General features: G+C 38.1%; 3 protein-coding genes across 8 annotated transcripts; 1 reads left to right on the top strand and 2 right to left on the bottom strand.

Annotated features, from left to right (window-relative positions):
- Positions 1-745: 745 nt before the first annotated feature.
- Positions 746-15,936, bottom strand: paics (phosphoribosylaminoimidazole carboxylase, phosphoribosylaminoimidazole succinocarboxamide synthetase). 4 transcript variants are annotated; one of them, XM_077221081.1, is made up of 15 exons: positions 14,424-15,936; positions 13,262-13,651; positions 13,105-13,173; positions 12,288-13,028; positions 11,705-11,782; positions 11,106-11,278; positions 6,067-6,103; positions 5,026-5,223; positions 4,285-4,463; positions 3,976-4,155; positions 3,085-3,198; positions 2,769-2,852; positions 2,112-2,292; positions 1,697-1,855; positions 746-1,081 (listed from the first exon to the last, which is right to left on the bottom strand). In XM_077221081.1, exons 1-15 carry the CDS (start codon positions 14,800-14,802, stop codon positions 915-917), a joined length of 3,129 nt encoding a protein of 1,042 aa, XP_077077196.1. In that variant the 5' UTR covers positions 14,803-15,936; the 3' UTR covers positions 746-914. The 4 variants fall into 4 exon arrangements, with proteins under 4 accessions (XP_077077196.1, XP_077077199.1, XP_077077198.1 ...); XM_077221084.1 differs by lacking the exons at positions 11,106-11,278; positions 11,705-11,782; positions 12,288-13,028; ... (1 more) ...; positions 13,262-13,651; positions 14,424-15,936 and adding exons at positions 6,228-6,332; positions 6,418-6,610; XM_077221083.1 differs by lacking the exons at positions 11,106-11,278; positions 11,705-11,782; positions 12,288-13,028; ... (1 more) ...; positions 13,262-13,651; positions 14,424-15,936 and adding an exon at positions 6,228-6,634.
- Positions 6,627-21,576, top strand: ppat (phosphoribosyl pyrophosphate amidotransferase). The gene is made up of 11 exons (XM_077221090.1): positions 6,627-6,858; positions 17,476-17,542; positions 17,688-17,894; positions 18,300-18,412; positions 18,562-18,707; positions 19,607-19,679; positions 19,893-20,044; positions 20,510-20,637; positions 20,725-20,946; positions 21,030-21,150; positions 21,259-21,576. Exons 1-11 carry the CDS (start codon positions 6,731-6,733, stop codon positions 21,426-21,428), a joined length of 1,527 nt encoding a protein of 508 aa, XP_077077205.1. The 5' UTR covers positions 6,627-6,730; the 3' UTR covers positions 21,429-21,576.
- Positions 21,539-26,623, bottom strand: LOC143729722 (uncharacterized). Of its 3 annotated transcripts, none has more exons than XM_077221088.1 (10): positions 26,440-26,623; positions 26,231-26,297; positions 26,047-26,099; positions 25,867-25,897; positions 25,750-25,775; positions 25,086-25,155; positions 23,323-24,887; positions 22,932-22,965; positions 22,758-22,809; positions 21,539-22,215 (listed from the first exon to the last, which is right to left on the bottom strand). In XM_077221088.1, the coding sequence occupies exons 1-10, from the start codon at positions 26,521-26,523 to the stop codon at positions 22,176-22,178; spliced, it is 2,022 nt and encodes a 673-aa protein (XP_077077203.1). In that variant the 5' UTR covers positions 26,524-26,623; the 3' UTR covers positions 21,539-22,175. The 3 variants fall into 3 exon arrangements, with proteins under 3 accessions (XP_077077203.1, XP_077077202.1, XP_077077204.1); XM_077221087.1 differs by having other exon boundaries at positions 22,036-22,215; positions 22,758-22,812; XM_077221089.1 differs by lacking the exons at positions 25,750-25,775; positions 25,867-25,897 and having other exon boundaries at positions 22,036-22,215; positions 22,758-22,812.
- Positions 26,624-26,769: the final 146 nt, after the last annotated feature.

Raw genomic sequence — 26,769 nt, 5'->3', positions numbered from 1 at the left:
TGGCGCAGAGTTTAGCAAGTGGTAGCAGAACTTGCAGGCAGCAGTGCACTACGGATACAATATATATTTGGCCACACGTAGATTTCATGGCGCTGTTCAGTTCAGCCTTGCAAGAATTTGGTAGTAAGCGCACATTAGTCAACCATTCGCTGTGGAGAAGATTTACGTTTTACGATCGGAGAAAGATGCTTTTTTAAAATCAGAAAGTACACAAACTTTTGTTTAGAAGAACAGACATTTACAGTGAAATGACCTCAGATTTATAAACTAAATTATTGCATAATCCTTGTACGAATATTTTTTAAATCAACGGATGATTAGTACTCATAAATGTACAGTAAAACAATGAACAGACTGACATTTCACACAACTTATACGGATGTTTGGTCAAGAAGAACTCACGAATATCTTGCAAATGAAAATATTCACAGTGAAACTAGAAAGAATTTACAAATCACTATAGCCATTCGTATTACTTTTTTTCAGGCCTGCAAATAATATTTTTATATCATTTTTTAATTCCCTGACTGTTATGTAGGGATCCTGTTTCTATATAAAGTCTGCTTACTGTCTGATTTACAAAATGCAATTTGTATTTTCAGCTATTAAAGTCAGCTATTATTATTAAAATTATTAAAGATTTAGATTGCTTTTGTCAGAGAGGAAGGGTTTGAAAAGTATGGGGGGGTTATATATTCATTTATTCATATATTTTGCTGAGAGAAGAACAAATCACCAAGTCAAATGTATCAGAGGAATGTTTATTGATGTAATGTACTCCTTAAATGGTATTATTGCAAATAAGCTCTAGGTCAGCATTTCACATAGGCTTGTTTATATGCAATGACTGGGGTGTACACAAAAATTTATGCAAAATGTACATAGTGTTTGGAGGGAAAGAAAATGCTGATCTATTACAGGCTGCACTCTTGCAGCTTCTTGTCAGCTTGTTTCAGGGAGACCCAGGTGTTCAGCATGGATGCCCGAAGTCTGGCCCAGATCAAATGGTCATTTAGACCTAGGATCTGAGCTGCGAACTGGGCAGCAGCTTCAGGAGAAAGAACAGTGGAGCAGCCCAGACCTGAAAGAGTGAGAAGGAGAAAATGTTTAGCATTGCATACAATTCAGCTGGACAGCTGTTTAAATACCATTAAAAAGTTGGTTGGCTTTAAATTAAAAAGTTTTTTTAAGAAACAAATACTTTTTTACAAATTTACTGCCAGTAAATACATTTATAATGTAACAAAAGAATTCTATTTCAAATAAATGCTGTTCTGACCTTTTTTTCATCAAATAATCTTTAAAAAAATATCATGGTTTCGACAAAATTAAGCAACACAATTGTATTCAACATTGATAATAAGAATTGCTTCTTGACTAGCAAATCAGCATATATGAGAAGGCCTTCTAAAGGATCATGTGACACTGAAGACTGGAGTAATGATGCTGAAAACTCAGCTTTGCCATCACAGGAGTAAATTATTTTAAAAATTGCTTTAATGTTTTACGATATTGCTGTTTTTACTGTATCTTGATCAAATAAGAGCAACCTTGGTGAGTATAAGAGACAAAATAATAATAAAAAATTCAGCCCCCATGCATGTCTGTAGTAGTGTCCACTCACCAATTACAATACAGATAATCATATCATACATAAAGTGACACAAACAATAATTAATGACATTTAAATCGGTACCGCTAGGCATGCGAAGAGATGACCAGATGTCCTGAGCACCCCAGTCAGGGGTAATTGGAGGACAGTTAATAACAGGATACGCAGTGTTTCCTGACATCACGGGACCCAAGCCATTACTTCTGCCTGCCACTGCTACAAAGATGGTGGGAACTCCATCACCTGAGGAGAAAAACATTTATCAATTAAATCAGTTATTATATTAAGCAATAACCTCCCTATACTAAAGTGGTATGGATTAAAATATTGGGTTTAAAACATGTTATGTTTTAAACAGCCCATTTCAAATAGTTTTAAATATACATTTTACATCATTTTGGAAATGAAAAAAGCCATGAGAAAAAAAGTCTACAGAAAGGGCATGCTTGTTCTGTTCTGTTCTTAATAGATCAAATGACAATGTTAGATTCGGTCATACCCTCATATTCAGCTTTGATGCGGAGTGTCTCATCAGGGCCTTTATGGGCAGAGGTGACTCTAAGGTGGCAGGGAATGCCATATGAACCACAAGCCTTACGGATCTTCTCACAGTGAGCCACATCTGAGGTAGAGCCCATCAGAACTACTACCCTTCCTCTCGCCTTTGACTCCAAGAGCAGCTAGATGCACACACAGAATGAGATTCCCATTAGTCACTAATGCTTCAGTTAGAATAATCCAAACATTATCGGGAACTCAACCATGGTGGAACAAACAAAACAAAAAATACTCTCTCAAATAGAAATCCCATCTAAAGTTTTAGCAAGGAAAGGTGGTAAGGTTCATTGAGACTGGGGAGGGGGGGGGTGTCATTTAGATGTTGTGAAAGATTTTTATTGGAGGAAGAGCGAAATTAAGAGGGATGACAGCCTGAACTAGGGGAACTAAGTAAATAGCCAAAGGTCACAGAGCTCAATGTTAGCGTTCAGCTTCTTGATGCAGTAAAAGAAATTGAGCGTAATTGATCTGAGCGTAACAAATCTTCAAAAGAAAACGATTAGGGCGGGGACTTGGTTAGATCCAGTTATATTTTGATTTAAAGATTACAAGGTAAACAAACACATCAAAAATATAAATCTTTTGTAAATAATGGTACCTTGACTCGCTCTGCGACCCACTCAAAGTTCCTCTTTACCATCTGCATGGCCTCAGGAGTGACTTCTTTCAGGTCACGGTAAACCTACACAGAGAACAGTATTTATCTGACCGTCATTTTCATATAGGTATTGCCACAGGTTAGTTAGTTCTCTCAGGAAAGATCATGATAATCATAGCAGAAGGACATTTGCTTCACCGGATTAATACTAAACTCTTAGTGGCTTCTAGCTTTACTCTAGTAAAGAAGTAGCATAAATTAATTTCATGCCTGAGGTATATAGTTTTTAAACGCATCATGATGCTTGGCTATTTACCTGTTTGTCTTTCTGCTGGCTGCGATCCCCAGCTGGCCAGAGCCTCCATGAGTCGTTGTCAATCACATCAGCCAGCACAATCTCTTTAGTGGTCACATTTACACCGAATTCGATCTAAAATGAGAGATTATTGGCATTAAACCTCTACTGTAAGTAGCAATTACCACAATAATACAAAAATAATTAGGAGCCTGTTCAAACCAAGGACAATACTATAAAGATAGCTATAACAATAACTATAACAGCATCCACTTCAATGGATGATAATGTTCTGTTTATTATTTTTATTACGATTGACAATTAGCATATAGTTTGGATTGGCGGTATGGTTCTGCTCTGGGCAAGAACTCTCTGCGCATCCATGCAGCCTAGCATGGATAAGAGCAGGGAGAGCAGCAATAACCCCTTTAGGGTAAACAGAACAGAACCAACATGAATGTATTGCAGATTTTATTAATGTCAATATTTTAATGTACAACAATTCGAGAATTTAGTCTGATTCAAGGGGAATCAGAATGCCATACTGACTGACGAGAGGAGGAGCTGGGCATGGAGGAGGGTAATTAGCTCCTGAGAAACATGATTGCTGCTGATAATACTGAAGGAGCTTATATATGAATACAGTGATAGGCGTCATATTCCTATAGGTAGACGTGGATCAGCTGAGAGTCAGCTGATGCGAGCTTGACTAATGTGACCTGCCAGAACTAACGCTACGATTGATTTATGGTGTTTGCTGCCTTAAACCGTAAAGCCATTTAAAATAGGATGGATTCTGATTGGCTTATCGTTCATCAGATGGAAAAAATCATTCTGAGAGTGATTCCAACAACATTGTTCTTCTGAGTCGTTAGAGTTGTAGTGTGGACTTCTCTACGAGAGATTTCTTACTTTCATATCCACCAGCGTGCAGTCCTGTGTGGCCCAAGCCTTCTCCAGGACTTCAAAAATGGCCACCGTGCTTTTGCTCATGATGTCCACCTCACAGCGACCAATAGTCAGACCTGCCAGCTCAAACCCAGCCGCCAACAGCTGCTCTTCTGACCACTGAGGGTCATTATTGGCATCATCCTGAATGAAGAATAGTGGAAGTAAATGGGTGATCAATATGTGGAAAAAATTGAAAATAACATGACGTTACATTTAAATGTGATCGATTAAAAGCCTTCTCAACTTTATTTCTGATTAACAGAACCTCACCTTAAAGAACATTTCCATTTTTAGAGGAGTGAAGCGGTAGCCCTCTTTGACCCCAGGGTTGCGTTTGAGGAAGGAGCCTGTGGCTATGCGCCTGCAGACCCACTCAATGGGTATCATCTCACATCGGGACGCCACAAACGCAGTCTCAGAATGCTGCCTGACAAATGCCGTCTTAAGCCCTGGTAGAAAGTGATTCACAATTCGCATCACTGTGTGCATCCTTTTAGAAATGGCAAACTGATTGGTCTAGTACATTAACATAATTTTCAAGCAGAGTGCAGTGATATACTGACACAAGACTCTGCAGAGAAGATGCATGACTGACAAAAGACACATGCTTTCACACTGTGAAACTGGGACAGCAGTCTTAATAGCCTAAACACAGCATGCATATTGTAATGGAGAATAATTAAAGGAAGCATGCCTGTCACAAGGCAGTCATTTCCCCACAGTAAATCCTTCATCAAAAGCTGCACATGGTGTACACCAACTTTAATTCACTAAAATTGCTGAGGTTGTGGGAACTTTTTTAAAAGTAAATTACTTCTAGCAAAGATACTAGACATAGATACTACATATCTAGAGACCTCTGGCAACTTTGAAATTGGGGCTACCTCATGAAGATCTTTAACTAATTTTTTTGGATGAATATTGTTTGTGACAAATAAATTAACCAGGTTGCCAAATGTTTTTTTTATAATTAGTTTTCATTTAATCACGTCTACAGAAAGGAAATCTCACCAGCATCCTGTAAAAGTTTGAACACACAGCTGGTGGTCTTGTTGGCAATGGCGGCTTTTCCCTCCATCTGATCCTTCCGAACCGCATTGCCCGCTGTGATCTGGTCTTTGGACTGGACCAGAACATGACCTGGCTCACCCACAAGCTCAAAGATCTGCTTGGTCTTACCCTCGTTCAGTTTTTGACCTAGTTTCAGTTCTAAACATTAAAAAAACCAAGGCAACAATACACATTAATTCCATTCCAATGTATGTGACTTTAAGACAATAATCAATGGTCTTTTTTTGCTCTTGAAAAAAATTAAGTTTGTCTATCTATTTCTTAACAGCAATAATAATAATAATGTTTCACAATTTAAAAAAAAATCAATCAAGTAATTTAGTTTTAAAATAATATTAATTGAAAAAAATGTGTACGCCTAATCAAAACCAGTGTGACAAAACAGACATGAAGGAACCCATTATTTTGTCATGTGACAAGAAAACCTAAAACAGATGACATCTTTAGGGCCTCATTTAAAATTTGACCTTTTAATTTAAAAAAACAATTTTTTGTTAAGGTGAAATGGATAAACCTCAAGAAAACTTCTTGATTTATAATGACTCAAAAATTCATATTTTATTTTAAAACAATAGTTTGCTTTGGGAATTTTAAAGTAAGGTATTTGAATTGATAATAATTGTTTTTTGATGGTTACACAAATCATATTTTACAGTCATTACATCATTTCTCTGGATAAAAAAACTATATTTTTAAGAAATGGACATGTTTTAAACTAGATTTTAAAAGATTTCTACTACAGACTTGTCATTGATGACCCAAATTCTGATTTATTTAGGCTGAAAATACTTATACTACCATATTTCCTCATCTAGTAGTGTTACTGATTCGTATTAATAACATATCAGAAAACAAAAGAATTTAACATCGTCTAATGAGTAATGCCATGTGGGCGAATTTGTATTCACTGCGCAACTGCACAGCGGTAAAAACATGGTGAACACCCGAAATATACAAGAAGACAAATGATTTCAAACTTACCTGCTGTGTTCGACATTGTCGTTGAGCGTCGTTTTTCCTGCAAAAAATGAATAGAAACTTGATTATTCTGTGTCGCAGGGTTTCAGGCAAACGTTTTAATAACTACCAGGACGTCAGAGGAAGGCTGATATAAAGTATGTCGAAGAGGAGCGAGACTCAACTCATTTATTTTCACGAGAGCAACGCGTTACGACACTCTGGCGATTCTTAAAAACCAATCAGAGTAATGCCATCATCCCCACGTGGGCACAATCTTAACCTGCATACTTTGAAAGACAAAAGAAAAGACTTATCCATTGATATGTTTAGGAGCAAACATTAGTTCTGATGCATCTTTGCAAACTAAGTTACATTGAAGTTTGAGCGCGTTACGCAAGGCATTGAGCGCATTTTTTCACAATTTATCTCTACGACTTTGAACATTTTATTGATTTGACAAAACTTGCTTTGCTAAACTTTTTATTTTCCATTTGCTCCAACTTTAGACTTCAAATCTCATGTTTCTGTTCATTTGAGCATTTGTGTTGCCAAATCCTCTTGCCCTGCCGCATGTTCCGCTGTGTGAGGAAACAAACACGTGGTTTGAGAGATTCCAGCCAGCCAGCGTGGAAAAACACGCTAACCATCAGTACAAACCCAGCCAGCTCTATTCGGAGAGGAGGACATGGAGTTTGAGGAGTCGGGCATTGGAGAGGAATGCGGGGTGTTCGGCTGTGTGGCAGCGGGGGAATGGCCAACGCAACTGGAGGTCGCGCAGATTTTGACACTTGGACTTGTTGCTTTACAGCACAGGTAAGTGTGCTGCTGTTAATTAGCTGCTCCGTGTTTATGTGACTTGGGGTATTTTACTCCTACTATGGAACAAAATATTAAGATAATTCCATCTGAAAAAATATATTAGGCCTACATAATCCAGCCTATGCTCCCAGTCTGGTCAGGCTGTTCTGTTGCATTTTAAAGGGGGTTAGGGTGGACGGGAAACCCAGACAGCAAAATATATTTGGGCCAGATTTGGGCCAGGTCTTCATTAGCATTTGGCGCAGATCCGCTTAACGGACCTGGGCCGGGCTCATTCTTTCCAACGGCCCAATACCGGAACAGGTTGGAATTACGGATCAGAGACAGATCTGGGCCAGCACTGGCCCAGTACAGTTATTAATGCCATGACATGTGGTGCAGATCTGGCCCAGATCCGTGACTCATATTTTACATCTGGGGCTCATCTGGCCCTGGTCTGTGATTCATATTTAGGCTATCAGACAATTAAGGCACAAACACCCAGACAATTTGTAATTTTCAAAAAACTTTTTTTATTTTAATCACATTTATTGCTCATTAGTTGGGTGTGACCGGGCACGGCGGCCACCCCCACGGTCGCATGTCAGATTAAACCACCTGATGTTATACTGGTTTATCTCGGTGTCTGTGGCTTTGCCAGACATGGGATTCTTCCTCACTGCTCCTGTAAGACGTACAAAAAGGACACAAAGCAAAGAAACAAAGAGTAAATATTAGATCCAATATTCAAAGATTCTTTATTACATGACATTATAGTACAATGCTTGCACAAATAAATAATAATAAATGTGACTAAAGTCTAAAGTGGTGTAGAATGAGTAGTATAAAGGTAAAAGAGTAACAACACTCAAGAGCACGAAGATGTGAATTTGAAAACTTTTACAATAAATATTCATACTTGTACGTGAACATTTACACTCACAGCTCCAATGTGAAAACCTGTCAAATTAAAATCTGAAGTTGAATGTTGAAATTTGCACTCGCAGACAAAAGTCACAAACCTGTATTTTGAATTTGAAGCTGCAGACAAGTAGTCACAAATGTGTAAAATGCCATTCACAGAAATACGACACGCACAAACTTGTAATATATATTTGCATTTAATCGCAGTACAACCTCAATTAGGCACTTGCAACTTCTCAAATCTGTCACTGCAATTTCAAATTTCGCGCCTTGAATTTTGCTACTCTTTCGTGCAAGTTGCAAAACTAACTTGTGCACTTGCAACTCAGTGGCAGTAAGAGAGAAAGGGGGACGCTCTGAAAAGCTAACATGACTTAATGCATTAGACTGATATTTAAAGAAATAAATGATATTATCAAACTCAGTAAACACCATACTAATAATGCAATCAACAGAAAAGCCGATGAGCACAGAATATGACTAAATATGACCAAATTTGTGTTCAGAGCAAATAAACCTGCTGCCTGTGTTTTATTAATAATTTATAACGAATCGTGTTTTATTTTTTATAACTGTTGGTCCATTAAGCCTCATTAAGCGTTTTCTATGGGAGGGAGAAAACACCCCCCCCCCCCCCCTCTCTCTCGCCGCCACTGAGTTGCGAAAAAAGAGTAGCAAAATTCAAGGCGCGAAGTTTGAAATTGAAATTGCAGTGACAGATTTGAGAAGTTGCAAGTGCCTAATTGAGGTTGTACTGCGATTAAATGCAAATATATATTACAAGTTTGTGTCTGTCATTGTATTTCTGTGAATGGCATTTTACACATTTGTGACTACTTGTCTGCAGCTTCAAATTCAAAATACAGGTTTGTGACTTTTCTCTGCGAGTGCAAATTTCAACATTCAACTTCAGATTTTAATTTGACAGGTTTTCACATTGGAGCTGTGAGTGTAAATGTTCACGTACAAGTATGAATATTTATTGTACAAGTTCTCAAATTCACATCTACGTGCTCTTTAGTGCTGATACTCTTTTACCTTCATAGAGTAGTGAGTGAATGAATGAGAGAGTGGTGATTATGTAAAGTGAAAGGCATCTATATATAATACTTACGAGCCATAATAGCCTTGGTTGGTTATGATGTTTTTGGTATCTCTTCCACCAATGAAGGCCAGCATTCCCACCTGTGGAAACAAGAGACTAAATTAGTGAGAAGTAAAAGATTGATAAATGATAGCGAGGTATGGGCAACATATTCATAGACAGTATATTTTGATTTAAAGGATAACAAAAGTAGATATCCATAAATCCCTCTGTAATTATTTCTCCATCTAATATGTGAACACAATGAAAAAATAATTTTGAACCTAATGAGAGAAAATGTTTTTGCCTGCCGTGTCTAGATCGTCTTAAGAGGATTTAGCATTTCAAATTTATGCATTAAATTATTATTAGTATGACTGTATTATTATTATTGTTGTTGTTATTATTATTATTAGGGAAGGCCTACTTTTATTGTTAAATTGATAGGCTATTATTATTATTATTAATATGCCACGCAATAATTTAACTGCGCATCACCGCATAGACACGCTGGGAGGATAATAATATTATATAGGAGCTTGCTTGGGCTGAAAATTATCTAAAAACATTTAACGTTAGATCGATTATACAATGAATTATAGGCCTATAATTAAAGTTATTAACAGCCTATAAATAGTATGTCCGAACACTGCAATAATCAGTCATCAATGGAAATTAAAAACCGCTTTAGGCTATTTCACAAACAGCTTGTTTAACAAATTAATAAAAGAGGCACATCGCAGTGGCTTAGAAGACGTGGGTAACGTTAATATGGTTTATCCATTTTGCAACACGAACTGGAGGTAAGCAACAGTAATTTGCAGGTAGTTTGATAGCTAACATATCGACATATCACATATATGTCGCACTCTACAGCCGGTATAATACAGTGAGAATTGATATGATACTGACGTCGAACTAATTTAATGTATTTGGACGTGGGAAGTCATTAATTTGTTATTGTTGCAGTTGCTAGCAGCGGTCACCGCTGGTAACGTTTGTGGGTAGGCTAACGTTATACGATTTTGCAGCTAACACACAATGGACACGATATTCAGCAATTTTGGAGAATAATAAGCAAATACCACCCATTCAGCCTTAAAGCATATGTTCACATTAGTTGTGGATGTTTAAAATAACCTATACTACCAGCTAACCGCCTGCTACTACCCAGCTTATCTGACACGTCTCAGGTTGTAAGAATGTCAGTGTAAACGTTTGTAAACTTTTATTTTTAATATAATTATGTAACAGACTAATATGACATCAACACCAGTTTACTTTTATAATGTACTTACTAAATTATACGTGTATAATGCACTTACCAATTAGCAGAGACGGTGCAGCCTGCACTCTTCCACTCTTGTCAGCGGGTTTATGTGGGGTGCCGCCCGCGCGTCCGGTCTGCGCAGCTCGCGCGGCTCCGGTCCACAACCGGCAGGCGGACTCAATTCAGTTGTGGCGCGTATGGTCTGCGCAGCTCGCACGGATCCGGTCCAAACCCGCCAGGCGGACTCAATTCAGTTGTGGCGCGAATGGTCTACGCAGCTCGCGCGGATACGGTCCAAACCCGCCAGGCGGACTCAATTCAGTCGTGGCGCGTATGGTCTGCCCCGGATCGGCGCCGCACCCGCCGGACGGACTGTCACAGTCGAAGCTACAGACAAGTCTGGCGCAGAGTTGGTGCAGATCTGCATATTGAGTGCGACTGCTGCGCGAATCTACTGATTCGAAAACGGACCTGGCACAGATGTAAATGCTGTCTGGGAAACCATCTTAAACCAGCAAATCATCTAGATTTCAAAATCATCAAGACTGATATGCTTTTTCTTCTTCTTCTTTTAAATAAAGTATCCTATAATATGCAGGAATTTGCCTGTGGTTCCCAGGTTGAAAACACTGAAACAAATCTCTTGTTTCACATATGATATACAAACTACAGTAGTCAACATGAAGTGGATCAAAACCTTGCATCAAAGTTATACATGAATTTTGAACAATACCCGTTCTTGTCTTAGGACAACTTTGATTAACTTTTTTGATCCACTTCAAATGTTGACCACTGTAATTTAGTGCTCTCTGCCATGCAGGTGCAAAATTTACCTAGGTGCAACTTTTGCAATTGCCTGATCTTGTTTTCTTACTGATATAATGATATACTGACATAGCTCATAGTCAACATGACGATTTGCAATACCCTGCAGCTATCCAGTAAAATCACAGATTAATAGACTTTTATTGCCCTGCGTCTCACCGATTGTTCAGATGTGATTGCATTGGATGCCATTGAGCACACAGAGGTTATCTCCATGATCGGAATGTATTGATCCTCTTCTTTGCATTGGAAGTCTATGTTCTCCGACCAGTCTGTGCTGCTTTCTCCATCATCAGTGCTCTGATGAAACTGTTTACAAAGCAAACGATCCCCTAAACACATATAAGATAACACTGTTACATGGGTCAAAGAACGTGTTTGTTCATTGCCCTTTCCTATTATGCTACATTTGTCAAAGAAAGTGATAATACTGATGAATTTCATAATTAAGATTATTTCCAGTAATAGATGTATATTAATTTATTAAACTATAATTACTCTTGGTTCCATCCTGATTCCCTTGTGTAACTATTTTATTTTGATTTCCAGATGAGTTCAAGATTGTTTGCATTGCCACTGTTATGTTGTCTACAAATTAAATCACATTTTCATTTGTTGTGAAATGCTTTCTATGTATCCTTATCAGTGCGTTCTAATTCCCAATCTTGATTCAATTAGTCAAACTTAAGTCACAAGACTGACTCAGTCACACCTAACTCTGCTCATAACTTTGAGAATGTCTGTGAGGAGAATAAAACCTTCATCTGCAGCTTTCCTCTTTCTCCCTTTGGTTGCCGACACATGCTCTCCTCTTGTGTATGATTGGTCGCTGCTGTCTACATTGCAAATATATGCACACATATTGAGAAAATGCAAATGAGAGTAACATTATGTGCACAATGAAGTATTTTTTGTAGTATAATTCAGTGGTTCTCAACTGGTGAGTCGTAACCAAACAATTTTCTGATTGGGATTCTAACAGCAGGATAAGAAAACTAATTAGGATAGCAAAATCATCTGTCACTTGGCAGAAAATGCAGAAGTGCCAACATGGACCGATTACGTCATCCTCAAAAATGCCCTTATTTAAAAAAAAACATGAACAAAATTTTGCCAGGTAAAATAAAATTTTACTCAGACTACATAAAATATGGGTTCAAGAAGGATAATTGTGTTTGGGCAGGGAATTATTGTCTTTAAAATCAAAAATATTTATTTTTCTTTATTTTGTTTCATTTCGTTCCCTCTTATACGATATACCAATTTGGTTGTGTTTATGGTCGCCACATGATATCTGATGCAAAACCAGTTGAGAACCACTGGTATAATTTGTTTTAATACCTGGGATCCTTCTGTAATTATGACTGTCGTCATAAATAACAGCAGAGATGGAGTCAGATGAGAGATGCTGTTCATATTCTATTGGAGGGCTGCCAGTAGGCCTTACTGTTGTGGAATTGATTTCAGGTATCTCAAATTCAACATTTGACACTTCGTCTGGTCTTGTTAAAATGCCTTCGGCCTCAGTCTGGTTTTGAAAGACTCTTGCAGAAATGGCAGGAGATCTCAATGTGGCCTCATCAGTGGGCGGCTGGTCATATCTAACTGCAACCATGTCATTGTTCTCATGTGGAAGTCCACCCATGGAGTGTTCCTCAAATGCTGAAGGAGTAAACATCCTAGAGTTCCTCAGTAAATGATTTGTGTCGGAAAACTCAGCGTAATTCAGTCGACTTCTAGGTGGCTTAGACAAAAGGGAATCCAGCTGTTCGTAAAACCTCATGACACGGCGAGGATCTCCGATGTCGGCTTTTCCTCTCTGCAGAGAACGATAGAGGTATTTCAAGTTTTTGTACTTAGTGCGACACTGTTTCCAGTCCCTTTCCACACCCTGCTGAAGAAGCCTGCGTGAAATCTGCACAAATATGTCTTTGTTTCTGGTTGAACCCTGTAGCTGTCGCTGAATCCCTTCTTCGGCCCAGATTTGAAGGAGTGCGGCCACCTCTTCTTCACTCCAGTTTCTGCCTGAATCGTGCACTGTTATTATGTTCATCTCGTTTACTGCTGCTGCTGTTGTCGTCGCTGAAAAAAAAGAGGTTTTTGAGAAATTTAAGATGTTGAAACAGCATTTAGCATTCCAGTTTTTGTCAGAACTCACCGGTCTCTCTTGCCATCAGCGGATGAGTGGTGGCATTCATTATTGTTTGCATCTCTGCCAGACTTTCATCTAAAAGAAGGGCATAAAGATGGAAAAAGTAAACTTCTAGATGGAGAACCTGAGCTATTTTGTTGCATTTTATTAAAATAAATTTTACCATCATCAATCTTGATAACCTGTTCTTCGACAGGTTCACGCCTCATTGCCACCTGGTCCCTGTCTAGTATGTTCCTTGGTGACTCGTCCTCCTCAAATCTACCCTCAATGTTTTTGCCCTGCATTATAGCATCAAGCTCAGCGAAGAACCTTATTGGCCGGCCTTGACTCTTGCTGACTTTGTAGTCATATTTCATGTTCTTGTATTTAGTGCGGCACTGTCTCCAGTCACGCACCACGCTGTGTTGGCACTCCAGCCGACGTGCCATCTCCTGGAAAATGGCCTTGTTTCTGTGGGAGCGTTGAAGCTGCTTGTGAACCTCCTTGTCGGACCAAACCGTAAGAAGAGCCCGAACCTCCTTGTCAGACCAGTGTCTACCTCCTTCCAGCCCTAGAAGTAAATTGGCTATTACGTAACAACAGGTTTGGCAACATTAGGCAAAGGAATATTTAGTATAAACAATGTAGCTGAATGGAGCCACCAGGTGGGTTTTTAAAATCCACCAGGTTTTTAAATAAATTAGCTCGTGCAAGTATTAGCTAATGGGCTTTCAGATTAGAGGTTTTACAGCAGGGATTCTCAAACTATTAGCTTCCAAGGCCCCCGATTTTTCACAACTATATTTGGCCCCATGACTTTTCCAGTTGTAACCTTAACCCTTTACTGGATAAGGGTATTTAAAAAATATTTCTTACTCACAATTTCTAACTAATTAAACCCAACAAAGCTATAAAATGCATATTCATTTTTTACTAACTTTATTACATTAAGATTTTATTAATGACATTTCCAGGACTTGAAATCACACTTTTAGACTAATATATATATAGAGATGGATAAGAATATGGATATTTGAAAAAATAAGTATTTATTTATTTATTAGTTGCTTTGTCTTATTTAAAATAATTAAGTCATCTCGAGGCTTAGAAGTTTCCTTAGGCCCCCTAGTGGTGAACCACTGTTTTACTGGAAATTAAAAAGTGTTGTAGAATGTATTTTATTTTATTTATATATTATTTCAAATTAACTATATATATATATATATATATATATATATATATATATATATATATATATATATATATATATATGTATATATGTATATATACTACAAAAATATTGTAGTTTCAGGATTTTAGTTTTGCTATCGTTTGAGAATTACCTTCCTGAAGACCTGTCAGTGAAGCAGGCTCCTCTCTTCTGGCAGCATTCGGCTCTTCATCTGCCAGGTAAGGCCTTTGGGTCTGCGGCCTACTATCTGCAGAAGAGCGTTTGTATACCGTCTGCGTAGGCCTCCAGTCTGGAAGAGCCATGCTCCTACTCTGGGCCTTACATTCAAGCCATTCTCTACACACCCCAAGCTCTCTCAGACGGCTTGAGATGGCCTCATACTTTGCCCTGCTCTCTTCCTCTTCCCAGGCTTGTCTCTCCCTCCACACTGAAAGCAGAGTTTTCACTTCATCCCCTCTCCAGTGTCCAGCTGTGTCCTTCTGCCTCTTGTCCTCCCCAGTATGTCTTTGTTGGTCTGTTTCAGGCTCCATGTTTCTAAGCTTGCCTAGAAATGGCTTCTGTTTGTTCGCCTCTGCCTTTATCCTCTCTGCTCCCCCTCCCTGTTGACTTTAAGCTCAGTGTCCAAGGCAACCAGACGACTGAGCCAGTTAGGAATGGCCACGTGACCGAGTACAGCCTCATGACTGGCTTAAGCTGTGTGTGGTGGGGGAGGGCCGGGGAGGAAACGTGAGAAGTGGCTTGGCAAATGAGTTGCACTTGCTGTGTCAATCTTCCTCAAAAAGACGCGAGGAAAAGGCTCAAAGGCGTTTGGCTGCACGCTTGATTTAAATGTCGTTATGGTTCTTCGGTCTCATCTTTGGGATAAACTGTATATGCTTTCACGTAATGCTTTCGGTCTCTTTCTCTCTCTCATTCCCTCTCCCCCTCCCCTCCCCCTCTTTCTCATTCTCTGGCTAACCGTTTCACATAAACCAGTTTTATCTGCGTAACACACACTGTGCAGTCATTCAATCTTAAAAATAGATTTGGCTTGATTTTGATTTTGTTTGTGTAAAATGGCGGGAGAAAGGGAAGAATGGGAGGGACACATTCTCTCTCCAGACTACACTTGCAAAGACATGTTTTCTAATGGTTCACTACATGCAATATCACAAATACTAAACCTGACTCCCTTCATATTTTACCATTGATGGTGCCTGTAAAAATCAGTTTGTCACTATATCTACCCTTTCTTTATATTAGAGTACAGTTAACTAGTTAAATTTTTTTTTAATCATGTAAGATTTTTCGATTAATCGTTTTTTAAAATGTGGTCGATTCGAAATCAATTCTCAAAAGCCACGAATTGATATTTTTTCCGTTATGTATTTCCGCAAAAATTGAACATGAAATCTGATTGACGTTAAACTTATTACCAGTCTTCTCCTAGATGCCATCCAGACCCTTCTCAGGAGCCAGACCCTTCTCCCCCTACCGCGTTACAGGGGGGGATCCTGTCATTCATTCAGTGCTGAACATGCAGGTGCGGCTTTAAAGAAGTTTCGGACAGTCGAATGACGTGTACTGTCCCGATCGGGCCAGTGCTTTATGGTCACGAAAGTTTATTATTTGTTTGCACGCGTTTTCAAACCTGGCTAATTTAAGCATAAAGCGCAAGAGAACTCGCGAGCGCGCTGTGAGAAGTTTTGTGTGGGCATGCACACACCCGAAGCACGCACGGCTGCTCCAGACAACGTGTAAATAATCAAATTAATTCTCTTTCAAGTTTCCCTGTGCTTAAACGGACAAATTCACACAGACTTATGTCAAAATGTCCCCCTTTGCGAGTGTACAAGTAGTCGGTTATGGCTTAAGTATACAGTAGAGAAAGAACGCATGTGCTAATTCCTGCTGCTGTCTGTCATGTTAATCAAACAATAAAAGACAGAGAAATCACTCCCTGCTCTTCACTGAATAACATTTAGTTACTAATTTGTTCACTGAAGTTTATATGCAGTTTTATTTTACATTTGACTAACTTCAATTTCTGTACCTGAGAACTGTTAGACCTACATTGAAAAGCACAGAACATTTAATTTGTATCTTTGTTCTCTTGTATTTATTTTTTTATTGCTTGTAGTTTAATTATTTATTTTTGTATTTATGACGGTTTACTTGTTTTTAAATATTCTTTGAAATTGATATTAGTAGTTTTTGATGTGCTATTGAAATTGCAATCGAGAATTGTTAAATTTCACTGTTATCTAAAATGTGGGGTGTCATAGCCTAATTTATTACAATGATACATGGGTAAAAAAAACTATTTTATTAATTTAATAGTGGAATCATTGAAATCAGTTAATCAAATTGATAATCGAATTGAGATCTTGTGATTCAGAATCGAATTGGGACATCTTAATAGATGCTCAGCCCTAATATTCACATGAGATGAAGACCGTCATGTTGGAAGCCTAATACAAGTGTTTTTAATTTCACATGGAGTGGGACTCCTCATGGAGGCTGCCATGTTGAGATCACATGACTAGTCGCTACTCTACTTAACTTTGGTAATCTCTCTATCATCCAACACTTTCACTCGTTGATAAAATGAATCGTGATTGTGAATGGGCTCCTCTTGTAATGTTATTGATGTCAGTATACACTATTCAATGTTTATGAAAAAGCCTTTTATGCTCTGCAAAGGATGCATTTATTTGATTAAAATAAATACAGTAAAACTGTAATGTGTCTCATTAACATTTTAATCAGATTTCTTTTATTGTATTTTCTATTATTGTATTTTAATGTATTGTTTTTTTAACCTGTGATGTTCCCAAACTGAATTTTCATTATCATTACTCCTCTTCAGTGTCACGATGCTTGTTCGGAAATCATTCTAATATGCGGATTTGGTGCTGAAGAAACATTATTGAATATTTATTATTATTAATGTTTAAAACGGTTTAATAAATACACTGCTTAATATATTTGTGGAAACATTTCTCATTTTCACATTTCAGGATTCTTTTAATGAGTAGAATGTTCAATAGAATAGCATTTATTTAAATATAAATCTTTTGTTACATTATAAATGTCTTGTACTTAAAATTTGGATCATTTTAATGTGTCTTTTCTGTGTAAGACGGTTGCTAAATCTGCATAATTTCTTGTAGATCATTAATGTGGAAATAACTGAATATTTTACAATACGCTTTGTTAAATAGGGGCCAGGAGAGTGCTGGAATTGTCACGAGTACTGGAACAAACCAACCAACATACACCACCCTGAAGGTAGAGTAAAAATTACACTGCATTTCGATGTGTACAACATCTACTGATCGCTTTCATCCTCTTCCATGGGCCAACACATATCAACATACCGCAGTGAATACAAGATTAGACTTGCCTGACATAATTGCTTCTCTCTCTCACACAGGGCATGGGCTTAGTGAATACAGCTTTTAAACCAGAAGATTTGCTGAAACTGCGCAATGTTAACCTAGGCATCGGACACACACGTTACTCCACCACGGGCATCTCAGAGCTGCAGAATTGCCAGCCTTTTGTGGTAGACACGCTGCATGGCAAGATTGCAGTGGCACACAATGGAGAACTGGTCAATGCCTCCGCGCTGCGCAAGAAGGTGGGCTTTGATTCTTAAGCGGCAGTCACACTAGACTTTGAGCACGCAAAAATTCTTAGGACTTGCGGTGTCTTTTGTAAAAAAATATTATTCCACAATTTATTAAATCCAAAATGTTAAAATGTGCAATCTACTGTACTTTACTGCAATCCTTCAGATTTAAAGTTTAGATTCTTTTAATTCAGGTCACAACATGATATATTAGGGCAGTTTTTCAAACTTTGGAAAGCAGAAAAATTAACATGAGCTTGTGTTTCCTGTCTCCCGCATTCACATGCGTATGAATGGAAGCCAATGGAACAAAATGTGTAGTGTGTTCGCCCCTTTCGGGATACAATTTCAAGTGGAAGGGTGGGGTTATTTTTTTCTTTTTTCTATTTGATTCAAGGTGTTTGTGTGATGTAGGTTATGCGCCATGGTGTTGGTCTCTCCACCAGCTCAGACAGTGAACTAATCACACAGGTCCTTGCTTTGACTCCACCCATGGAGGAGCTTGACACTCCTGATTGGGTTGCTCGGTAAGTTATGCAAGTCCATCCTCATCACTGCAACATCTAATTGGGTCACTGTTCGTTAAACCCTGTCTGTCTTACTTCTTGCAAAATGAAGTCCTTTTCTGTAGACTTTTTTATAAATATATTTTTGTATGTTTGTTTGTGTTTGTCAGTATAAAGAACCTGATGTCAGAGACACCTACTTCATACTCGCTGCTAGTGATGTATAAAGATGTGATCTATGCTGTGAGAGACCCCTATGGAAATAGGCCGCTTTCTATTGGACGTCTAGTGCCCATATCCAAACTGCACAGCTCAGGTGTGTGCAGACCAAAAGAGTTATTCTCAGTGAGGGAAAGGGTTGGAGGTGAAGACATCTCTGTATCTGCCCTGAATTTGGGTCACATATATTATGCATTTGGGAATGTAACATGCGCCAACAATCTTCCCATACTTGGAATGAGAAGTGCTTATAAACTTGTTGTTGTTAAAGAGTTCCTTTTAAGGGCCATTAATATTAGTATTGAAATTTTACAGTTAAACTGTAAAATAAAAGTATTGCATTTTACTTAAATACATTTTCCCCCCCAAATCGCACAGCCCCTAGAAGACACTATAAAAGGACAGCTTTATTTAAGTCTTAATCTGTAAGTAGATGTACACACTCAACTAGAAGAGGTAAAACATGCTACAAATGGTAATCAACGTATAAAGCCAACATAAACCAATTCATACTGCAAAGATGCAAAGGGATGATTATATATTGTTACAACTATCAGTATAAATGTAATGTTATTTTGGTGTGACTGACTAAGCTCTCATGATAAATAATTATGTCAAATTATCAGTTAGTATGCAAAATGTAATGGCTGAAAGGAATAGTTAAAAAAATCTTAAAAATGAAAATTCTGTCATCGTTTACTCACCCTCAAGTTGTTTCAAGCCTGTATGAATTTCTTTCTTCTGCTGAACACAAAGGAAGATATTTTGAAGAATGTCGATAACCAGACAGTTGATGGACCCCACTTCCATAGTATTACTACTATGCAAGTCAATGGGGTCCATCAACTGTCTGGTTATAGACATTCTTCAAAATATATTCCTCTGTGCTTTTGGGGCTAGTTTTAAGTAGTGTGTATTTATAACTTGGCATGTCACTGGCTTCGATATAAAGGCTTAAGGCATGTGGCCTGCTAAACTCGTTTTTATTTTCTTTAGGTGCTGGAGAAGCAGACACAGAAGGCTGGGTGGTCTCATCTGAGTCCTGTAGCTTCCAGTCCATTGGAGCAAAGTATGTTCACATCATTCCAAAAGGAGCACTCTGTTTGATTTGATTTCTGCTTTTGGTGTAATTAAAATAGGGGAAAGTGTTTTTTTTTTTTTTTTTACTTTTGATTATTTATACAATTTCTTTAAAGGGGTTTCTATCCCTAAGCCCACATAGCTACTGAATATTTTATAAGTTTGTTTGTTTGTGTACAGTTTTCCATTTTTCTGTTGTCAGGTATTATCGTGAAGTACAGCCTGGAGAGATTGTCCAGATCTCTAAAAATGGATTAAAGACATTGAGTGTTGTCCCACGACCTGAAGGAGACCCTCCTGCTTTCTGCATATTTGAGTATGTTTACTTTGCAAGGCCAGACTCCATATTTGAAGGCAAGTTCATAATATTTTTATGTTTTGAGTGATAGGTAGGATATAACCGTAATATGTGGTGAAAACTGCTGTTCAAAAGTTTGGGATCAAAGGACAAATTAAAGGGCATGTTCACGCATTTTCAACCAGCTTTGTATTGTTACAATGTCGGACGTATATGTAAATGAACAGTGTACTCTTTCTCCATGTTACCTGCACCCTGATCTCCTGGTTTATTTGTAAGTTAAAGTCCACCATATGATATAAATTTATTGGTTAAAACAAAATATCCTACTTGCGCATTTTTGTATTCCCGCTCACGGACAGTCGGATTGAGCACAGTGCATTATGGGTGTTGAAGTTTTTTTTTTATCAAATAAATGCAGCCTTGATTAGCATAAGAGGTTTATTTAAAAAACATACCTACTTTATGTAAGCGGTAGTATATAGTACTAGGTGAAATAAGCACTTTTTGTTGGTGTACAGGTCAGATGGTATATACAGTGAGGCAGCGCTGTGGACGGGAGTTGGCCATTGAGGCGCCCACTGATGCTGATGTTGTCAGCACTGTTCCAGAATCAGCTACACCTGCTGCATTAGGATACGCACAGCAAGTGAGTAATGAGGAGCTGTACACGTTTAAATGCTTTATTGGTTCACGCAGGGAGATTATAAAGTTTTACATTCTGTCTCTCTATAAGTCTGGCCTTCCGTATGTAGAGGTGCTGTGTAAGAACCGCTACGTGGGCAGAACGTTCATTCAACCAAACACTCGCCTTCGTCAACTTGGAGTGGCCAAGAAGTTTGGGGCATTGACTGACAACTTTGCTGGTAAACGAGTGGTGCTTATTGATGATTCCATCGTGAGGGGCAACACCATCTCCCCTATTATTAAACTGCTGAAGGAAGCAGGTGCAACAGAGGTAAAATGTTTTTGAATTAGTTCTGGATGTTTGCTGCTGTTTTTTTTACCGACACAATGTCTTTGTTACATGACAACTTACAGGTCCACATTCGTGTTGCATCACCTCCAATCCGGTTCCCATGCTACATGGGCATCAACATTCCTACCAAAGAGGAGCTAATTGCTAACAGACCAGAGTTTGAAGACATAGCAAGTTATATTGGTAAGTCAGGGTGCAGATTTACTTAATTGCTAAGGTTTTGTATACAAGTACACACACTTTCCTATCACATTTTTTTAAATAATTATGTGCTTTAATTACTTTGAACAGGTGCTACAAGTGTCCGTTACCTGTCAGTTGAGGGCCTGGTATCTGCTGTTCGAAGTGGGATAGAGTCACATGGGAAAGATGAGAGGATCAGCTCAAGCACTAAGACTACTAGATATGGCCACTGCACAGCCTGTCTCACAGGAAAATACCCTGTGGAGCTAGAGTGGTGAATTTCAGCTCTCTGAACTACTTCACATAAATGTATTAATTTTTTTTTGTATGGAAAAGTGCCACCTTAACATTTGTAAATGTCATTAAAAAAAGGCAGGCCAATACTGCATTAGAACTAAAATAAAACATTTATTTTCAATTCTCAAACATTCCTTTAAATGTATTTCTGGTGCTGTCAGATTTCAAACCACTAGTTTAGGTAAGACAGATTATCATCTAATAAGAATAAATAAATAAAATAGATTCACAAAATCCATTTCAATAACCATGTAAGCAGTGTTCTCACGCTGACCAAGTTTTGACTTAATGTAAGCAGTCCTGCTTCTTAAAGACACAAATTATCCTGCTTCTCTGTTGGTCCTCAAGACATGCACAAAATGAAACCCTGTATGTGAAACACACATATTTGTTTATTAAAGTTTGAACAAAACATTTGAATTATTTACAGACCAATGATACCATTGATACCGAATGCACATGTAATTGGACAATATTATTTAAAGAAAAATGCTGGTTTCTATTAAAATTGAAGCACAAGGGGTTTTCAAAGTGATGGAAAGATATTTACACAACAACAATGTAACAAACAGGGTTTAAAAGTACATATATATTTAAAACAGGACTGTTAAATTTCAAGCAGTGTCTACAATGTGACTTCATGTCATCTCCTGCTTTCTTCACGAGGGTAATTGTTGCTTACCACACAAGGGGAAATGCAGTTTGTGGGATTCGCTCAATAAGGGTCATCACTGCAGAAGTCCATACTGCAGTCGCCTCCTAGAGAGACTGAAGAAAACATTCTTAATCACTGTTCTCTGATCTTTTCCTAAGAAAACAACAAAATTTTCTGCAAAAAGCAAATTTCTGAAATAACTAAGACAATGTTAGGGATGCACAATATTGCTACCATATTGTTATCGGCCAGTACTGAGATTCTTTTAATCTATTTGATATGTAATTGTACATGCTTATTGCCTTCTTTTTACTCTCAAAGCTAATTTTTTTAAAACACAACATTGTTTAATGTAATATTTATCAAATTCCAAAATATCTTTTTTTCAAATTCCACATTATATTGTTGTAATCCCTAAATTCACTATATATAGCATTTAATATGATTAATTTTGCTTAATTTTTTTTCTTTTGATAAAATAATGTAAATATTTTAACACCAGCCATTTATCAGCCACAACAAATATGATTCAGACAGAATTTGAATATAGGTCAGTCCCTAAAAAAATTATTTATGGACTAATATATAAACTTCATATGAAAGCTGTAAGTAATTCATTGATATTATTTATTGGATGTGATTGTGCTGGAATTACCTCGGAGAGAGTGGGGCGGTACTCTGATTAAATGGTCTCATGGGTGAAACAGCTGCTGAAGCAAAGTAAAGGATGATTTAATGGGCGAACAATTTGGGATATCTATTAGAAAGATAAGGAGGCCATAATGATGCGGAACAAGTATTTGTAAGACAAGAAAATATGGCTACAAACCCTCCACTGGATGGATCTCGCTTGGGGCATCTCTCTGCAAAGGAAGTGGAAAAATCAATGTTCTACAGCATTAATAAATTATAAATATTTTCAGCAGCCATTACCCCAGTATTCAGTGTCACATGATCCTTCAGAAATCATTACAATATCCTGATGTGGCATTCATGAATCACTTCTTATCAAGGTTGATCATTTAATTGTTTATTTGAAATTTTTAAATGATAAATTAAGTTTAGAAATGTTGCCTTGAATGCCAACTAACTGAAATAAAGCTAAATAGATTAAATGTCCAGGAATAATAATAAGGTAATTCAAACATAAATAAATACTATATTAATGTGTATGTGTGTGTAAACAAATTATATAATAGTCACACTAATAATGCTCTTACCCAAGACAAAGCCCGTTGGTTTATTTGCATTCTTAATTTAGCCTCCCTGATTCTTCTGAGGTTTCCAGTGCCTCTGAGGAACTGCGGACTGGGGCACTGCAGCAGGACGGCTCTATCCCAGGTAAGTTTGTCTTCAGTAAGCTCTGACATGGCAGAGTTCACACATCTGCCTGTCAGCTGGAGATGCTTAAGAGGGGAACGACTCTCTCGGAAGCGTTTGAATCTGAGGGACTCTTCCACTTCAGGCTGACGCTGTCGTTTCTTGAGCTTGGCCCTCAGAGGTGTCAATGCGAGAGCAGACATGCTGGAGGAGGAAAAGCTGGGGCTTTGGAATGTCTCCTTCGAGTGTCTCTCGCAGAGGTGACAGTGAGAGGAAGGGCACGGTGATGAAGTCGCACGACAGATGAAGTGGTGATACAGCTTTCTGAACTCAGCATCAATCTGCGGTTTATTGAATGAGTATGTGGACTGCGGGCCAGAAAGAGAGCGTTGGCGTTTGAATGGTGTAAAACGGAACGGTTTCTCCGCCTTAGATAAACTTAGGTCAGCATGGTCGTGAACGTGCTGTCGGGGTGACGACAATGCCACGTGTTTGGCACCATAAGGAGATCTGAGGGCCTCAGTATGGGCTAAATGGTGGACAGGAGATCTTTGCTTTGGACTCGCTGTTGAGTTTAATTGTTTTTCCATGTTCAGCACACTGGGTCTGAAGCTACTTTTCCCACTAGAAGATAAAACACCAACGAGACCACGCTGCGGGGAGGAGACAGGAGAGTGTAGGCGGTCCCTGAAGCAGTCTTTGTCCAATGAGGAGGGCTGGGAGATAATTGACCTTCCTCTCTGGTCAATAATAGACAGACCTGCTTTGCTTTTTCGTGGAGAAGTAAAGACATATGAGGCTGGAACAGCATGAGATGTTGGTCCAACATCATAGGTTTGGTCCAGATTTGGAGATTGGTCACTAAATGAGGGAGAAGCAGAATATGGGGGTGTGGATAAGTCAATCACACAAGCAGTATTCTGCTCTGGCTTCCTGGTTAAATGCAAATCAGTCCATGGAGACTCATCCGTCACACCGCTCACATCTGCACTGTTCCTCCTGGGTGAGTAAAAACAGGCACTGGCCTCATAGGATGAATTTTTGAGCGGTGAAGACTTGTTCTTGTTCTTGAGCAAGTTTTGAAGTTTGTCGCTGCCCTTGAAACAATTGCTTATGTTTCTTTGAACTGGACTTTGATTGGTAAATGAGTTATCTGTTGTTTTGTTTAGAGTGTAGTTGTGTCTATTCCTAAAGGATGAGTTGTGGTGCGTTGCGCCGGCTTGCCGGTGTTTGCGCCGATACTTCTGCACCACAGCCCTCGCCGTATCCGTCACATGCTGTCGCCGATAGGCTTTGCCGATCTGGTTGAGCATGCTGGGATAGACATCCAGGAGGGTACTGCCATGGCTGCTCAGCGTTTTCTCCAGTTCTTCATCCTCCTCATGCTGAGACAGCTCGTCCCATAGAGAAACACAAGATGAGTTATTCAGACTCATAGAGACCTGCAATGATCCACCTCCGTGCCCTAGAAGATAATCATTGAGACATGATTTTGATATCAGATAAGAACTACTCTTACATTCATTTATTGAAGAAATAAACATGCAGTGTAGTTCATACTCTAAATATTTTATAGCACAGAAATACTAACTGAAATGTTTATTTTGTGATAAATTGTAGGGTAAGCTTATTTGTTTGTTTGTGTTATATACTAATTTCTTACACGCGTTTTCGCTGTTCTCCTTTTGACCAGAGCCATTAAGATCATCCTCAGTGACCCCTGACACATCCATCTGAAATAAAAAACTTAAAGTTACACTACACCAGCCTGCTGGTCTGTGTTTAGGTTGTACACGCTCCATAAAATGTAGGGATGCATTGATCAAATTACTAAAAATATTATGAATTGAAAGAGTTTCTTGTCCGTTTTCATTATTTATCTCATTGCACTAGCCAATGAGAGGCTGTCATCAGATGACTGATGATGCCATGCGCAAATTGATTTTTGTTTTTTCCCATTATTTATTTTTCTATATTTTATTAGAAAAACTAGTGTAGTTTTTTTGTGAATGTCCAAATTTGGTTACAGACCACAGTTTGTTCAAGTTATATTTTGGTTGCATTTGTAAAAATGTGACTGGTTTTGTAAAATAGGCACATCATATTGTAATATTATTGATATCTCAACCATAGACATCCAAAATCTATATCGAATCAATCAAAAGTGTATGGCAACATGTTTTGAGGTACTGGTAATATAATATCGTTGGAGGGAATCGATTTGTATTGTGATGAAATGCATGATTTACACCCCTAATAAAATGATACAACATTTGGCAATAAGAAGCCATTTTTGAGCTTTTATAGAATCTATAATTTTCTACTACCTGATCATTGTCGTGGTCCTCAAACTCTATAAAATACAACATGATGAAATGATTAAACATTTAAATTGATGATAAATGGCATTATACTCGAAACTGATTTTTGTTTCTGTTTCTTACCCCTCATGGAATAGTCTGCTTTAACTCGAGTCTAAATAATAGAAAAGAAACCTTACGTTATCCTAATGGAACCATGGTTCAAATCTAGCGACATCTGGGGTAAATAATAATAATAGTAAACTCATATTTACGCTTACAATAGGCATAGAATATGCTTATATTTACAGTGTCGAGTCTTACTTTTAATTCTTCCAGCTCACGTTCTCCCTCTGCACTGTCAATGGGCACAGGACCTGTAGATATATTTCACAAACTCAGAAACAAATTTGAAAGTTTAGGTAAAAAGACGACAACATTAGTGTTTATACATTTATAATCATCTAGTGAGGAAAAACAACATCAGTTTTTATTTTCGATATTTTACCTCCTACTGTCCTGCAGGTCATTGTTTTCAGACAGACGTCTATTCCAGGATCATTTAAACTGGAATACTAGAAAGGACGTAATAAACCGTTGCTTCATATGAGTCGCTACATATGTTATGAATACACTTTTTTTTATAAGACATATGCCAATACATGTGCTTTATCTTACACATTCGTTTGAATGAACACTAACGTTATCGTTACCTACCTTCTGAAAAATAGCTTCCATCGTGTATCTGAACTCATCGTCATTTCTCTTAAATTGATCTGCATATAAAGGTTTTTCAGACATGTTGCATCAACTAAATGTATTTTAAACTAAATTTAATTGACCAACATAAACTAGTATTTTGCCCCGCCAGTCGCCAGTACTTTCAAATTTCTCGACGAGTAAAACATTCGAGCAGTGATTGGACGTTATTTCAAGCAACACTAAAACGTCATTTTAAAGCGCGAGTTTGTCAAAAGGACTGTCCGAGTCATCTCCACGAATCGGTTCTTTCGAACAGTTCATTTCAAAAAGCAGATCGAACTAAAT

Source organism: Siphateles boraxobius, unplaced genomic scaffold (assembly GCF_051911475.1).
Source record: "Siphateles boraxobius isolate OS27281-9 unplaced genomic scaffold, OSU_SipBor_1 8, whole genome shotgun sequence".
NCBI classification, from domain to species: domain Eukaryota; kingdom Metazoa; phylum Chordata; class Actinopteri; order Cypriniformes; family Leuciscidae; genus Siphateles; species Siphateles boraxobius.
The sequence above is the reverse complement of the archived record's forward strand: the minus strand, read 5'-3'. Positions and strand labels throughout refer to the sequence as shown.